Raw genomic sequence first — 15,666 nt, forward strand, 5'->3', positions numbered from 1 at the left:
AATGAAGAGGCCTGGGATGAAAGATCATGTGGAGAGGCCCAGACCAGCAAATAACTGTCCAGTCACGTCACTGTTGCTGAGAACCAATACAATTAGACATTTTTGTTATATTTGCCTCAGTTTTTTTAAAATTAATTTTTATTAGAGTATAATTGCTTTACAATGTTGTGTTAGTTTCTTGCTGTACAGCAAAGTGAATCAGTCATACCTATACATATATCCACTGTTTTTTAGATTTCCTTCCCATTTAGGTCACCACACCACAGCATTGAGTAGAGTCCCCTGTGCTATATGGTAGGTTCACATTAGTTATCTATTTTATACATAGTATCAAGATTGTATATATGTCAATCCCAATCTCCCAGTTCATCCCACCCCCCCTTCCCCCGCTTCAGTTTTTATATTGTAAAAGAAAGCAGTATTACTAAAGTTGAAGCTTCTTTAATACACCTTCACAGTTCCATTCCCTTCTCTTTCAGCCTCCTCAGAGGTAGCCACTATCATGAATATTAAAATTTGTATAAATGGTATTATACTATGTGTACCATTCTGCACGTTTTTTTTCCCATTTATCATTGTCCTGTTGAAATATACCCATAAATATAATGATAAATATATTTTGATAAGATGATAAATATATTTTGATAAATATATTGATATAATGATAAATATAGTTTGATATGATAAATAACTATGTTTTTAACTCCTGGGTGGTATTCCATCCTGTGACTGTATCACATTTTATTTTTCTCTTCCCTGTTGATGGACATTTAGGCTGTTTTCAATTTTTGCTATTACTAACAGTGCTGCTGTGAATGTCTTTTCACTTTTACACATGTGTTTCTTCAGGACAGTTATATACTCAGAAGTAGAATTGCTGGGTTAAAAATAGCTGGGTTTAAATTTTGCTAGAATTGCAAAATTGTTCTCCAAAGAGACAAATTTGTATTCCCACCAGCAGCAGATAAGAGTTCTTTTTTCCATACCTTTCCACCAACCTTTGTCAGACTTTTTAATTTTTGAGAAATGTTATAACATTTCCCTGGGAACTAGTGGGCTTGACCAGTCTCTTCTGTTCACCTTTTCTTCCTGTGTACTGATTCCAAAATATCTTTTCAAGGAGTTATAGCTCACAAATATTCATTAATCTACATGAAAAATATCTCTTCTCCTATAGCATGTACTTTCAGTAATGAACATAACTGTAAACATAAACAACGTATGTCAAGAGCCTGTTATCCTTTAAATATACATCCATAATAATATGTTGTTTCAAATATATATTATATTGTGGCTTTATCACACCTGAAAAGTAAAATATCTGCTATTTGATACTTGTATGTTAAAATACTCTAGGGCTCTGTTCTAGATCCTCTGCTCTTTTCCATCTTTCCTCTCTCCCCATAGGTGATCTCATCTAACCTCGTGCCTTTAAATGCCATTGATTTCCAAATCTTTATCTTCAGGCCTGACTTTATCAGTGTATAGTTGGCATCTCCACTCATATCTTAATGGATACTTCAAAATTAATACACCCATCCAAGAATCTTGGCTGGTCTTACTTCATCTGTATCCCCGCCTTCTCCCTATATTTTCCCCTGGAAATCCAAGACATCATATAATTTCATCTGCAGATATTTCGACATGGGTTTCTAAAAAGCAAGGGTTCTATTCCTTCTGTTCCTTGGTCCTTCATTTCTTGGGTATGTCGATGTGTTCATTTCATTTCCACTATATTTTCTATTTCTTTCTGAAAGGAAAAGATTTTAGTGAGTTGTTAGAAAAGATTTTAGTCAGTTGTTAGATTTCCCAGACTGATCCTTTAATTTTTTTATCTTTCCTGTTTTCACTTTGGAAATAATCATAGTACCTGCCTCATAGGATAGTTGTGAGACTTAATTCAGTGCCTGGCACATGGTAACTGCTGTATATGTAGGTTCTAAATGTTATTGTCATTATCATCATCAATTTCTCTTTGTGTTCTACTTTCTGAGAAATTTGCTCAACTTTATTTTCTATTTCTTCTCTTGAATTCTTTATTTTAGCTGTCTTAATTTTAATTTTCAGGAAAGAGTTCTCTGATCTTTTTTAAAAAAATCATCCTGTTCTTATTTCATGAATATAATTTGTTCTTTATTATTGATAGTCTTTTTTTTAATATACATTCTTATTTATATTCCTTTCCATTATGGTTTATCTCGGGATGTTGAATATAGTTCCCTGTGCTCTACAGTAGGACCTTGTTGTCCATCCATTCTGTATGTAGTAGTTTGCATCTAATAACCCTGAACTCCCAGTGCATTTCTCCCCCATCCCCTTGATAATCTTTTTTTTTTCCTTTGCTATTTTATTTATTTATTTATTTTTAACATCTTTATTGGAGTATAATTGCTTTACAATGGTGTGTTAGCTTCTGCTTTATAACAAAGTGAATCAGTTATACATATACATATGTCCCCATATCTCTTCCCTCTTGTGTCTCCCTCCCTCCCACCCTCCCTATCCCCCCCCCAGGTGCTCACAAAGCACCAAGCTGATCTCCCTGTGCTATGCGGCTGCTTCCCACTAGCTATCTGTTTTACATTTGGTAGTGTATATAGGTCCATGCCACTCTCTCACTTTGTCCCAGCTTACCCTTCCCCCTCCCCATATCCTCAAGTCCATTCTCTAGTAGGTCTGCATCTTTATTCCCATCTTGCCCCTAGGTTCTTCATGACTTTTTTTTTTTTTTTTAGATTCCATATATATGTGTTAGCATACGGTATTTGTTTTTCTCTTTCTGACTTACTTCGCTCAGTATGACAATCTCTAGGTCCATCCATGTTGCTGCAAATCGCATTATTTTGTTCTTTTTTATGGCTGAGTAATATTCCACTGTATATATGTACCACATCTTCTTTGTCCATTCCTCTGTCGATGGACATTTAGGTTGCTTCTGTGTCTTCGCTATTGTACATAGTGCTGTAATGAACAATGGGATACATGTTTCTTTTCTTTTTTTTTACAATTTGTTTTTGGTTCTTTTTTTTAATATCTTTATTGGAGTATAATTGCTTTACAATGTTGTGTTAGTTTCTGTTGTACACCAAAGTGAATCAGCTATATGTGTACATATATCCCCATATCCGCTCCCTCTTGAGCCTCCCTCCCATCCTCCCTATCCCACCCCTCTAGGTGGTCACAAAGCACCGAGCTGATCTCCCTGCACTATGCAGCAGCTTCCCACTAGCCATCCATTTTACATTTGGTAGTGTATATATGTCAGTGTTGCTCTCTCACTTCGTCCCAGCTTACCCTTCCCCCACTGTGTCCTCAAGTCCATTCTCTACATCTGCATCTTTATTCTTGCCCTGCCACTAGGCTCCAGTACCATTTTTTTAGATTCCATATACGTGCATTAGCATACGGTATTTATTTTTCCCTTTCTGACTTACTTCACTTTGTATGACAGACTCTAGGTCCATCTACCTCATTACAAATAACAATTTCGTTCCTTTTTATGGCTGAGTAATATTCCATTTTATATATGTGCCACATCTTCTTTATCCATGCATCTGTTGATGTACATGTAGGTTGTTCCCATGTCTTGGCTATTGTGAATAGTGCTGCTAGGAACATAGGGGTGCATGTATCTTTTCAAATTATGGTTTTCTCCAGACATATGCCCAGGAGTGGGATTGCTGGATCATATGGTAGCTCTGTTTTTAGTTTTCTTACGGAACCTCCATACTGTTCTCCATAGTGGCTGTACCAATTTACATTCCCACCAATGGTGTAGGAGGGTTCCCCTTTCTCCACACCCTCTCCAGCATTTATTGTTTGTAGATTTTTTTGATGATGGCCATTCTGACTGGTGTGAGGTGATACCTCATTGTAGTTTTGATTTGCATTTCTCTAATAATTAGTGATGTTGAGCATCTTTTCATGTGCCTTTTGGCCGTCTGTCTCCTTTGGAGAAACGTCTATTTAGATCTTCCACCCATTTTTTGTTTGGGCTGTTTGTTTTAGAACTTGTATTTTTATGTGTATTTTTTTTTCATTTGTATCTCTAGCAGGCATGGAAACATAATGTTGTTTGTTTTTATATACTCTTCTGAGGTTTTTTTAAATTAAGTTTTTAGAGAGTTATAGATTCACATACATGCAGTTGTAAGAAATAATAGAAAGATTCTGTGTATACCCTTTACCCATTTTCCCCAGTGGTAACATCTTGCAGAGTTAAAGTAGGTATCACAACCAGGCAGTCAGCACTGATACAGTCAAGCTTTAGAATGCTTCCAGTTTCCATCACTACAGGGATCTCTCATGCTGCGCTTCTGTAACCAAACCCACTTCCCTCCCATCCCCACCCCCTCCTTATATCTGGCAATCACTAATCTTTTCTTCATTTTATAATTTTATAATTTCAAGAATGTTATATAGGAATCAGACTGGATGTAACCTCTTGGGATTGGCCTTTTTTCCTCTTTTTCTTCTTTTTTTTTAATTGAAGTATAATCGGCATATAATATTACACTAGTTTCAGATGTACAGCATAGTGATTTGACATTTACAACTTGATCACCTCGATAAATCTAGTAACTGTCTGTCACCCTACAAAGTTGTTGCAATATTTTTGACTATAATTCCCTGTGCTGTACATTACATCCCCATGACTTATTTATTTTATAACTGGAAGTTTGTACCTCTTAATCACCTTCACCTATTTTGCCCAACACCCCCTTAGATTGACTTTTTTTCACTCAGTGTAATTCTCTGGCAGTTAACCCAGGTTTTTGCATGTATCAGTAGTTCATTCCTTTTTTTCTTGCTGAGTAGTATTCCATGGTACGGATGTACCACAGTTTGATTAACCATTCACCTGAAGGATATTTGGGTTGTTTCCAGTTATCAGCTACTATGAATAAAGCTGCTATAAATGTGTGTAGATTTTTGCTTGAACATAAGTCTTCACTTCTCTGGGATAAATGGCCAGTAGAACAATTGCTGGGTTTTGTGGTTGCATATCAGAAACTGTCAAGCTGTTGTCCAGAGTGGTGGTACCATTTAAAATTCCCACCTGCCAGTGTATGAGTGATGCAGTTTTTCTGCATCCTCAAAATTGGGTGGGCTGAGGTGGGCTGGAGCTGGATGAGGAGAGAGGTGAGCCTGCTGTGCCCAGGACTTGGGCCCCGGGCTGGTCTCCCATCTCCCAAGGAGCAGTGGGAACTGCCAGACTGTTTTCTACAGCAGCTGCACTATTTTGCATTCCCATCACCTGTGCACCAGGTTCCAGTTTCCGCAGATTGGAGCCGTGTGGCAGACAGGGCCTTGGTGCTCCGGTGGGTGTCAGGCCTGAGCCTCTGAGGTGGGAGAGCCGAGTTCAGGACATTGGACCACCAGAGACCTCCTGAAACCATGTAATAGCAATCAGCGAGAGCTCTCCCAGAGATCTCCGACTCAACACCAAGACCCAGCTCCACTCAACGACCAGCAGCTCCAGTGCTGGACACCCCATGCCAAACAACTAGCAAGACAGGAACACAACTCCACCCATTAGCAGAGACGCTGCCTAAAATCATAACTTCACAGACACCCCAAAACACACCACCGGACTCAGTCCTGCCCACCAGAAAGGCAAGATCCAGCCTCATCCACCAGAACACAGGCACCAGTTCCCTCCACCAGGAAGCCTACAGAACCCACTGAGCCAACCTTAGCCACTGGGGCAGACACCAAAAACAGCGGGAACTGCAAACCTGCAGCCTGTGAAAAGGAGACCCCAAACACAGTAAGTTAAGCAAAATGATAAGACAGAGAAATAGGCAGCAGATGAAGGAGCAAAGTAGGCATTCTACCTGAAAAAGAATTCAGAGTAATGATAGTGAACAGGATCCAAAATCTTGGAAATAGAATGGAGAAAATACAAGAAACGTTTAACAAGGACCTAGAAGAACTAAAGAGCAAACAAATGAACAACACAATAATTGAAATTAAAAATTCTCTAGAAGGAATCAATAGAAGAATAACTGAGGCAGAAGAACGGATAAGTGACCTGGAAGATGAAATAGTGGAAATAACTACCACAGAGCAGAATAAAGAAAAAAGAATGAAAAGAATTGAGGACAGTCTCAGAGACCTCTGGGACAACATTAACTGCATCAACGTCCAAATTATAGGGGTCCCAGAAGAAGAAGAGAAAAAGAAAGGGACTGAGAAAATATTTGAAGAGATAATAGTCAAAAAGTTCCCTAACATGGAACAGGAAATAGTCAATCAAGTCCAGGAAGCATAGAGAGTCCCATACAGGATAAATCCAAGGAGAAACACACCAAGACACATATTAATCAAACTATCAAAAACTAAATACAAAGAAAAAATATTAAAAGCAGTAAGGGAAAAGCAACAAATAACATACAAGGGAATCCCCATAAGGTTAACAGCTGATCTTTCAGCAGAAACTCTGCAAGCCAGAAGGGAGTGGCAGGGCATATTTAAAGTGATGAACGGGAAAAACCTACACCCGAGATTACTCTACCCAGCAAGGATCTCATTCAGATTCGACAGAGAAATTAAAACCTTTACAGACAAGCAAAAGCTAAGAGAATTCAGCACCACCAAACCAGCTTTACAGCAAGTGCTAAAGGAACTTCTCTAGGCAGGAAACACAAGAGAAGGAAAAGACCTACCAAAAAAACCCCAAAACAATTAAGAAAATGGTAATAGGAACATACATAACGATAATTGCCTTAAATGTAAATGGATTAAATGCTCTAACCAAAAGACAGACTGGCTGAATGGATACAAAAACAAGACCCGTATATATGCTGTCTACAAAGACTCACTTCAGACCTAGGGACGCATACAGACTGAAAGTGAGGGGATGGAAAAAGGTATTTCATGCAAATGGAAATCAGAAGAAAGCTGGAGTACCAATTCTCATATCAGACAAAATAGACTTTAAAATAAAGAGTATTACAAGAAAAAAAAGGACACTACATAATGATCAAGGGATCAATCCAAGAAGGAGATATAACAACTGTGAATATTTATGCACCCAGCATAGGAGCACCTCAATACATAAGACAAATGCTAACAGCCATAAAAGGGGAAATCGACAGTAACACAGTAATAGTAGAGGACTTTAACACCCCACTTTCACCAATGCACAGATCATCCAAAATGAAAATAAATAAGGAAACACAAGCTTTAAATGACACATTAAACAAGATGGACTTAATTGATATTTATAGGACATTCTATCCAAAAACAACAGAATACACTTTCTTCTCAAGTGCTCATGGAACATTCTCCAGGATAAATCATATCTTGGGTCACAAATCAAGCCTTGGTAAATTTAAGAAAATTGAAATCGTATCAAGTATATTTTCCGACCACAGCGCTCTGAGACTAGATATCAATTAGACGAAAAAAACTGTAAAAAATACAAACACATGGAGGCTAAACAGTACACTACTAAATAACCAAGAGATCACTGAAGAAATGAAAAAATACCTAGAAACAAATGACAATGAAAACAGTGTGACCCAAAACCTATGGGATGTAGCAAAAGCAGTTCTAGGAGGGAAGTTTATAGCAGTACAATCCTACCTCAAGAAACAAGAAAAATCTCAAACAACCTAACCTTAAACCTACAGCAATTAGAGAAAGAAGAACGAAAAAAACCCCAAAGTTAGCAGAAGGAAAGAAATCATAAAGATCAGATCAGAACTATATGAAAAAGGAATGAAGGAAATGATAGCAAAGATCAATAAAACTAAAACCTGGTTCTTTGAGAGATAAACAAAATTGATAAACCATTAGCTAGACTCATCAAGAAAAAGAGGGAGAAGTCTCAAATCAATAAAGTTAGAAATGAAAAAGAAGTAACAACTGACACTGCAGAAATACAAAGGATCACGAGAGATTACTACAAGCAACTGTATGCCAATAAAATGGACAATGTGGAAGAAGTGGACAAATTCTTAGAAAAGCACAACCTTCTGAGACTGAACCAGGAAGAAATGGAAAATATAAACAGACCAATCACAAGCACTGAAATTGAAACTGTGATTAAAAATCTTCCAACAAACAAAAGCCCAGGATCGGATGGCTTCACTGGCGATTTCTATTAAACATTTAGAGAAGAGCTAACACCTGTCCTTCTCAAACTCTTCCAAAATATAGCAGAGGGAGGAACACTCCCAAACTCATTCTACGAGGCCACCATCACGCTGATACCAAAACCAGACAAAGATGTCACAGAAAAAGAAAACTACAGACCAGTATCTCTGAAGAACATAGATGCAAAAATCCTCAACAAAATACTAGCAAACAGAATCCAAGAGCATATTAAAAGGATCATACACCGTGATCAAGTGGGTTTTATCCCAGGAATGCACAGATTCTTCAATATACGCAAATCAATCCATGTGATACACCATATTAACAAATTGAAGGATAAAAACCATATGACAATCTCAATAGATGCAAAAAAAGCTTTCAACAAAATTCAACACCCATTTATGATAAAAACCTTCCAGAAAGTAAGCATAAAGGGAACTTACCTCAACATAATAAAGGCCATATATGACAAACCCACAGCCAACATTGTTCTCAATGGTGAAAAACTGAAACCATTCCCGCTAAGATCAGGAACAAGACAAGGTTGCCCACTCTCACCACTATTATTCAACATAGTTTTGGAAGTGTTAGCCACAGCAATCAGAGAAGACAAAGAAATAAAAGGAATCCAAATCGGAAAAGAAGTAAAACTGTCACTGTTTGCAGATGACATGATAGTCTACATAGAGATTCCTAAAGATGCTACCAGAAAACTACCAGAGCTAATCAATGAATTTGGTAAAGTAGCAGGATACAGAATTAATGCACAGATATCTCTTTCATTCCTATACACTAAAGATGAAAAATCTGAAAGAGAAATTAAGGAAACACTCCCATTTACCACTGCAACAAAAAGAATAAAATACTTAGGAATAAACCTACCTAAGGAGACACAAGACCTGTACTCAGAAAACTATAAGACACTGATGAAAGAAATCAAAGATGACACAAACAGATGGAGAGATATACTATGTTCTTGGATTGGAAGAAGCAACATTGGGAAAATGACTGTACTACCCAAAGCAATCTACAGATTCAGTGCAATCCCTATCAAACTACCAATGGTATTTTTCACAGAACTAGAACAAAAAATTGCACAATTTGTATGGAAACACAAAAGACCCCGAATAGCCAAAGCAATCTTGAGAAAGAAAGACGGAGCTGGAGGAATCAGGCTTGCTGACTTCAGACTGTACTGCAAAGCTACAGTAATCAAGACAGTATGGTACTGGCAACAAAAACAGAAATGTAGATCAATGGAACAGGATAGAAAGCCCAGAGATAAACCCACGCACATATGGTCACCTTATATTTGATAAAGGAGGCAAGAATATACAGTGGAGAAAAGACAGCCTCTTCAATAAGTGGTGCTGGGAAAACTGGACAGCTACATGTAAAAGAATGGAATTAGAACACTCCCAAACACCATATGCAAAAATAAACTCAAAATGGATTAAAGACCTAAGTGTAAGGCCAGACACTATAAAACTCTTAGAGGAAAACATGGGCAGAACACTCTATGGCATAAATCACAGCAAGATCCTTTTTGACCCACCTCCCAGCGAAATGGAAATAAAAACAAAAATAAACAATTAGAAGCTTTTGCACAGCAAAGGAAACCATAAACAAGACGAAAAGACAACCCTCAGAATGGGAGAAAATATTTGCAGACGAAGCAACTGACAAAGGATTAATCTCCAAAATATACGAGCAGCTCAATATCAAAAAAACAAACAGTACCATCCAGAAATGGGCAAAAGACCTAAATAGACATTTCTCCAAAGAAGACATACAGATTGCCAACAAACACATGAAAGGATGCTCAACATCACTAATCATTAGAGAAATGCAAATCAAAACTACAATGAGGTATCACCTCACACCGGTCAGAATGCCCATCATCAAAAAATCTACAAACAGTAAATGCTGTAGAGGGTGTGGAGAAAAGGAAACCCTCTTGCACTGTTGGTGGCAATGTAAATTGATACAACCACTATGGAGAACAGTATGGAGATTCCTTAAAAAACTAAAAATAGAACTACCATACGACCCAGCAATCCCACTACTGGGCATATACCCAGAGAAAACCGTAATTCAAAGAGTCATGTACCACAATGTTCATTACAGCACTATTTACAATAACCAGGGCATGGAAGCAACCTAAGTGTCCATCAACAGATGAATGGATAAAGAAGATACAGCACATATATGCAATGGAGTACTACTCAGCCATACAAAGAAACGAAATTGAGTTATTTGTAGTAAGGTGGATGGACCTAGAGTCTGTCATACAGAGTGAAATAAGTCAGAAAGAGAAAAACAAATACCACGTGCCAATACATATATATGGAATCTAAAAATAAAAAGTGGCTCTGAAGAACCTAGGGGCAGGACAGGAATAAAGACACAGACGTAGAGAATGGACTTGAGGACACAGGGAGGGGGAAGGGTAAGCTGTGACGAAGTGGAGAGTGGCATGGACACGTATACACTACCAAATGTAAAATAGATAGCTAGTGGGAAGCAGCCGCATAGCACAGGGAGATCAGCTTGGTGCTTTGTGACCACCTAGAGGGGTGGGCTAGGGAGGGTGGGAGGGAGATGCCAGAAGGAGGGGATAGGGGGATATATGTATACATATAGCTGAACCACTTTGTTATACAGCAGAAACTAACACAACATTGTAAAGCAATTATACTCCAATAAAGATGTTTAAAAAAAAAAAAGAAAGTCAAGGACACCATGCCTAACAGACTAAATCTCTGGCAATAAAAATTTGAAAACAAAACAAACAAAAAAATTGGGTGGTGTCACTATTTTCTTTTAGCCATTCTGATGGGTGTGTAGAGCTCTCTGATTGTTGTTTTAATTTGTATTTCCCTAATGGTTGATGATTAGGAACATTTTTTCATATGCTTATTTGCCATCGTGTCTCTTTTGGTGAAATGACACTTGCCTACTTTTGTGTATGTTTGAAATTCTTCACAATGAAATGCTAAAAGAGTAATCTCTTCAAATCCGTTTATGTTGTTTTTGGTTTTAGTTTCTTTTACTACATCTACTGATCTGTTTTTGTCACAAGTATGCAGTCATACTGTGTCTGTAATTGAAAACTTGAGGAGAGCTAGGGTGAAATCTCTCACCCTCCTTTTGCCATCTGAAATTGGTTACTGTTTTACTTATTTCTATAAAAAAATGTTCTGGAATTTTTGTGGTTAGTACAAAAAAGGAAAAGCCAATTTCTGACCTAATACTAAATATGTCATTTTATGAGGAGCACTTGAGTCTTCATAAAATCACCTCAGTGCTGTTTACTATTAAGACACTAATATGTTTAATTTTTTTATCCAGCTTGAATATTATAGTTCTCTGTTGTTTTCAACCATTCATTGGTTTATTCAACAAATATTTGAGTGTCAGCTGTGTGAGGGCACAACGCTAGGCACTGGGAATAAAATCGTGAGTCCACCTCCAAATAAAAAAGAAACCTAGTGCTGTCTTGGGCAGCACATGTACCAAAATGGGAACCTTACTGAGAAGGTCATCATGGCCTCTGCACACGGATGACGTTGCAAATTCATGAAGGGTACCGTATTTGAAGAACAAACAAAAAAGAAATCCACCCACCAAGTCCCCACTCTCTAGAGATGTCAGGGGGCCCCGGCACTGTGCAGAGGGAGGCCCTGAAGGTGGAGGGAGCCTCGGACACTGGAGGGCCTGCAGGAGGCCCGGGCGGGGCTGCTGGGGAGGAGCTGAGCACAAAGAGCCATAACCATGAAGCGCTACTTGTTGTGTTTCACAACCCCCTCTGTGTGACTTTGGTCTTTCTAAGTTTAAATGTCAGCTAGTTTTTATAATGCTAACTTATTAATGTTTTCTGTAGAATTTTAACCTTTTTATTTTGGAGATTCTTATTGTGAAATATATACAGCTAAAATTTTTCTGTGATCTGCCGATTCATCCCTCCCACCCTTAACCCCTGGCAACCTTTTTACTGTCTCCATAATTTTCCCTTTTCCAGAATGTCATATCGTTGGAATCATGCAGTATGTTGCCTTTTAGATTGACTTCTTTCACTTAGTAATATGCATGTAAGGTTTCTGCAGGTCTTTTCATGGCTTGATAGCTCATTTCTTCTTAGTGCTGAATAATACTCATTGTGTGGATGTACCACACTTCATTTATCCATTATTATTGTTCACTTACAGCAACATCTTGGTTGCTTCCGAGTTTTGGCAATTACGAATAAAGCTGCCATAAACGTCCGTGTGCAAGTTTTTGTGTGGACATAAGTTTTTAACTCCTTTGAATAAATACCGAGGAGGGCTATTGCTGGATCACATGGTAAGAGTATGTAGCCAGGACATGGAAGCAACCTAAGCGTCCATCGACAGATGAATGGATGAAGAAGATGTGGCACATATATACAATGGAATATTACTCAGCCATAAAAAGAAATGAAATTGAGTTATTTGTAGTGAGGTGGATGGACCTAGAGACTGTCATACAGAGTGAAGTCAGAAAGAGAAAAACAAATACCGTATGCTAACACATATTTATGGAATCTAAAAAAAAAAAAAGTTCTGAAGAACCTAGGAACAGGACAGGAATAAAGATGCAGACATAGAGAATGGACTTGAGGACACGGGGAGGGGGAAGGGTAAGCTGGGACGAAGTGAGGGAGTGTCATGGACATATATACACCACCAAATGTAAAATAGATAGCTAGTGGGAAGCAGCCGCATAGCACAGGGAGATCAGCTTGGTGCTTTGTGTCCACCTAGAGGGGTGGGATAGGGAGGGTGGGAGGGAGATGCAAGAGGGAGGAGATATGGGGATATATGTATACGTATAGCTGATTCACTTTGTTATACAGCAGAAACTAACACACCATTGTAAAGCAATTATACTCCAATAAAGATGTTAAAAAAAAAAGTATGTTTAGTTTTGTAAGGAACTGACAAACTGTCTTCCAAAGTGGCTGTACCATTTTTCATTCCCATCAGCAATGATTGAGCATTCCTATTGCTCCACATCCTCACCAGCATTTGGTGTTGTCAGTGTTTTGGATTTTGACCATTCTAATAGGTGTATACTAGTATCTTATTGTTTTAATTTGCATTTCCCTAATGAGATAGGATGTTGAACATCTTTTTATGTGCTTTTTTGCCATCTGTATATCTTCTTTGGTGAGTTGTCTGTTTAGGTCTTCTGCCTGTTTTTGATTGAGTTGTTCGTTTTCTTATTGATGAGCTTTAAGAGTTCTTTGTATACGTTAGATAACAGTCCTTTATCAGAAATGTCTAATGAAAATATTTTCTTCCAGCTTTTGGCTTGTCTTCTCATTCTCTTGTGGGGGTCACTATTTTTATTTATAAAATAATTTTTTCTGTTACGTGTGCTTTTTTTCCTTGTGGAACATAGAAAATACATTTTGGTCCAGTATTTTATTTTTCTCATGTATCAATATGTATCTTCTTGGTTTTGAGTTTCCAGGGTACATGTACATTTATTTTGTCCTTTTAAAAATCCACCTCCCCAATCCTTTTTGACTGGTTATCAAATTAAATATTGTTGGAATTAGTTTTATTTCTAAGTTCATTTTTGCTTCATCTTTTCCCCACTATATTGACTCTTTCTTTTCTTGTTTCTTTTAACAATCAGAAGTTTATACCGTTTTCAAAATACAAATGTTTCAGTATTTAACTTAACACTCGTCATGCCATTTTTTTTGTCTTTTTATTTTTACTAATTCAAAAAAGTTTATTGAACACATGTCATATTCAGCCACTCTCTCTGGGATACAGACTCAGGATGCAAATTAGGATAAAACATATACCTGTGTAGACATCAAACTTGTATCATTCAAGCAGAAATATATGGAATTTGCTTTATTTTTACCCTTCTTCTCTTCCTCCAATCACTTACCTTTTTACAATGATCAATAGTAACTTTAACATTGTAGAATTTCTATCTTTCTTATATCATTATAATGGCATATATAATTTATTGCTTATTTCAGCCATACAGATTCTTAACACTTCTTCTCTATAATTAGACTAATCTTAATAAATAGATGAATATTTTACTTTCCCTTTTCAATGTCAAGGGAAATGAAGTATTCTCTGCAACTAGCAAACTTCCTTACTCCTTTAGAAAAATCACAAAATGCTATGTATGTCAGGCATTTCTCTGGTTCCTCTTGTTTCCTTGCCCCTTGTTTTCCTTAGCTGTGACAGCTTCCCGGAGTCTGGATTCATACAGAGGTGGATTGGTGGTGATTCCTGGGGTAGCTGGGGGGCCCTGTGCACCGGTTTTGGTGAACAGCTGGACATGAGGCATTTCTCAGAACTTTTAAGTCTCATGAAATTTCAAAACTGATTTGAAGGGTTGCCAGCTCTTTATTTTGACATGCTAAAGACTTTAGGGGGGAGAAATGATCATTTGTTACTACCACGATTTCTTATACAGAACATATAGTATGTGTATGATCTCAGACAACAGAACATTTTTTGTAACAAGGAACTGTAGCCATCTTACACTGACACATACTGACTCTCATTTTCCTGTGGACCAGCAACAGGCCCTTCCCGGGCAGCCCCCCTACGTAGGCTAGTGTGTGGGAAGCACTGCTTGGGTTGCTTAAAGCCTCTTTTCCAGTGTGGCCCCAGCAAGGCCTACCTAGAGCCATTCCTCCTGTGTGTGACTTGTCCTGGGGGTGACATCATTCCTAGCTGGCTTCCTTCCCTAAAGGTCAGATGCAGGCTTTCAGGCCATTCTCCAGATCAGCTGGTTGGTGTGGGTGCTCGGAGAATTTGTACCTATTGTAGCCAAAGTAGCACACAATTTAGGAAAGTCAGTCTTGGTCCCAGGACAGTAATGTAGTCTACAGGTACATAAATAGTTTTGGAAGTCCACCCACTATTGCTGACTTTTATTAGAATAGCTTGTGATTTGACTGTCTTTCTTTATTCCATCCTGCATCACATTCTGTTGAGCAATCCTGACTGTTCTCTTTCCCTTTCAGCGGTTTTGCGAGTGGCTGGTTCCCTGCAGAAGAGCACAGAAGTGATGAAGGCCATGCAGAGTCTTGTGAAGATCCCAGAAATCCAGGCCACCATGCGGGACCTGTCCAAGGAGATGATGAAGGTGCCCTGGGGCCACCCTATGTCCTGTTCCAAAGCACTAAGAGTCAGCAAGCGGCAGGGGCTAGGGTCGGGGCTGGGCAGGAGTAGACAGGCCACTGTTGCCAGACAGAAATGATTTTGAGGACAGAGGAGCAGCTGTTAGCACTGGTTGAAACCGTCTGAGCTGAGCGTGGCAGAGGCTGGGTCAGATTGCCAGAGTGTTCCTTAGAAGAAGCGATAGGATACCCAGAGCTCTAGGGGAGGTGGGAGACCCAGGAAGCAACTGCGTGGGATTCGGGGACCTAGGATTTAAGGGTTCTGACATGAACAAGGAAACAGAAAAAAACCCAGGTTCCTCCGTTTGTCTCAGGGGAGTGTTAGCAAAGCTGGCAAGGGAGATGTTTCAAGACCAGAGATGGGCAAACTTTTTTTGTAA

General features: G+C 38.5%; 1 protein-coding gene across 2 annotated transcripts in view; it reads left to right on the forward strand.

Moving 5' to 3' along the window:
* CHMP3 (charged multivesicular body protein 3) overlaps positions 1-15,666 on the forward strand; it is a 70,332-nt gene that overhangs the window by 50,940 nt on the left and 3,726 nt on the right. For both annotated transcript variants that reach the window (XM_082357889.1, XM_082357890.1), the window contains one exon: positions 15,131-15,252. In XM_082357889.1, coding sequence (XP_082214015.1) covers positions 15,131-15,252 — 122 coding nt within the window. The remainder of the gene's footprint in view (positions 1-15,130; positions 15,253-15,666) is intronic.

Source organism: Balaenoptera borealis (assembly GCF_965194805.1).
Source record: "Balaenoptera borealis genome assembly, chromosome: 15".
Lineage (NCBI taxonomy): Eukaryota > Metazoa > Chordata > Mammalia > Artiodactyla > Balaenopteridae > Balaenoptera > Balaenoptera borealis.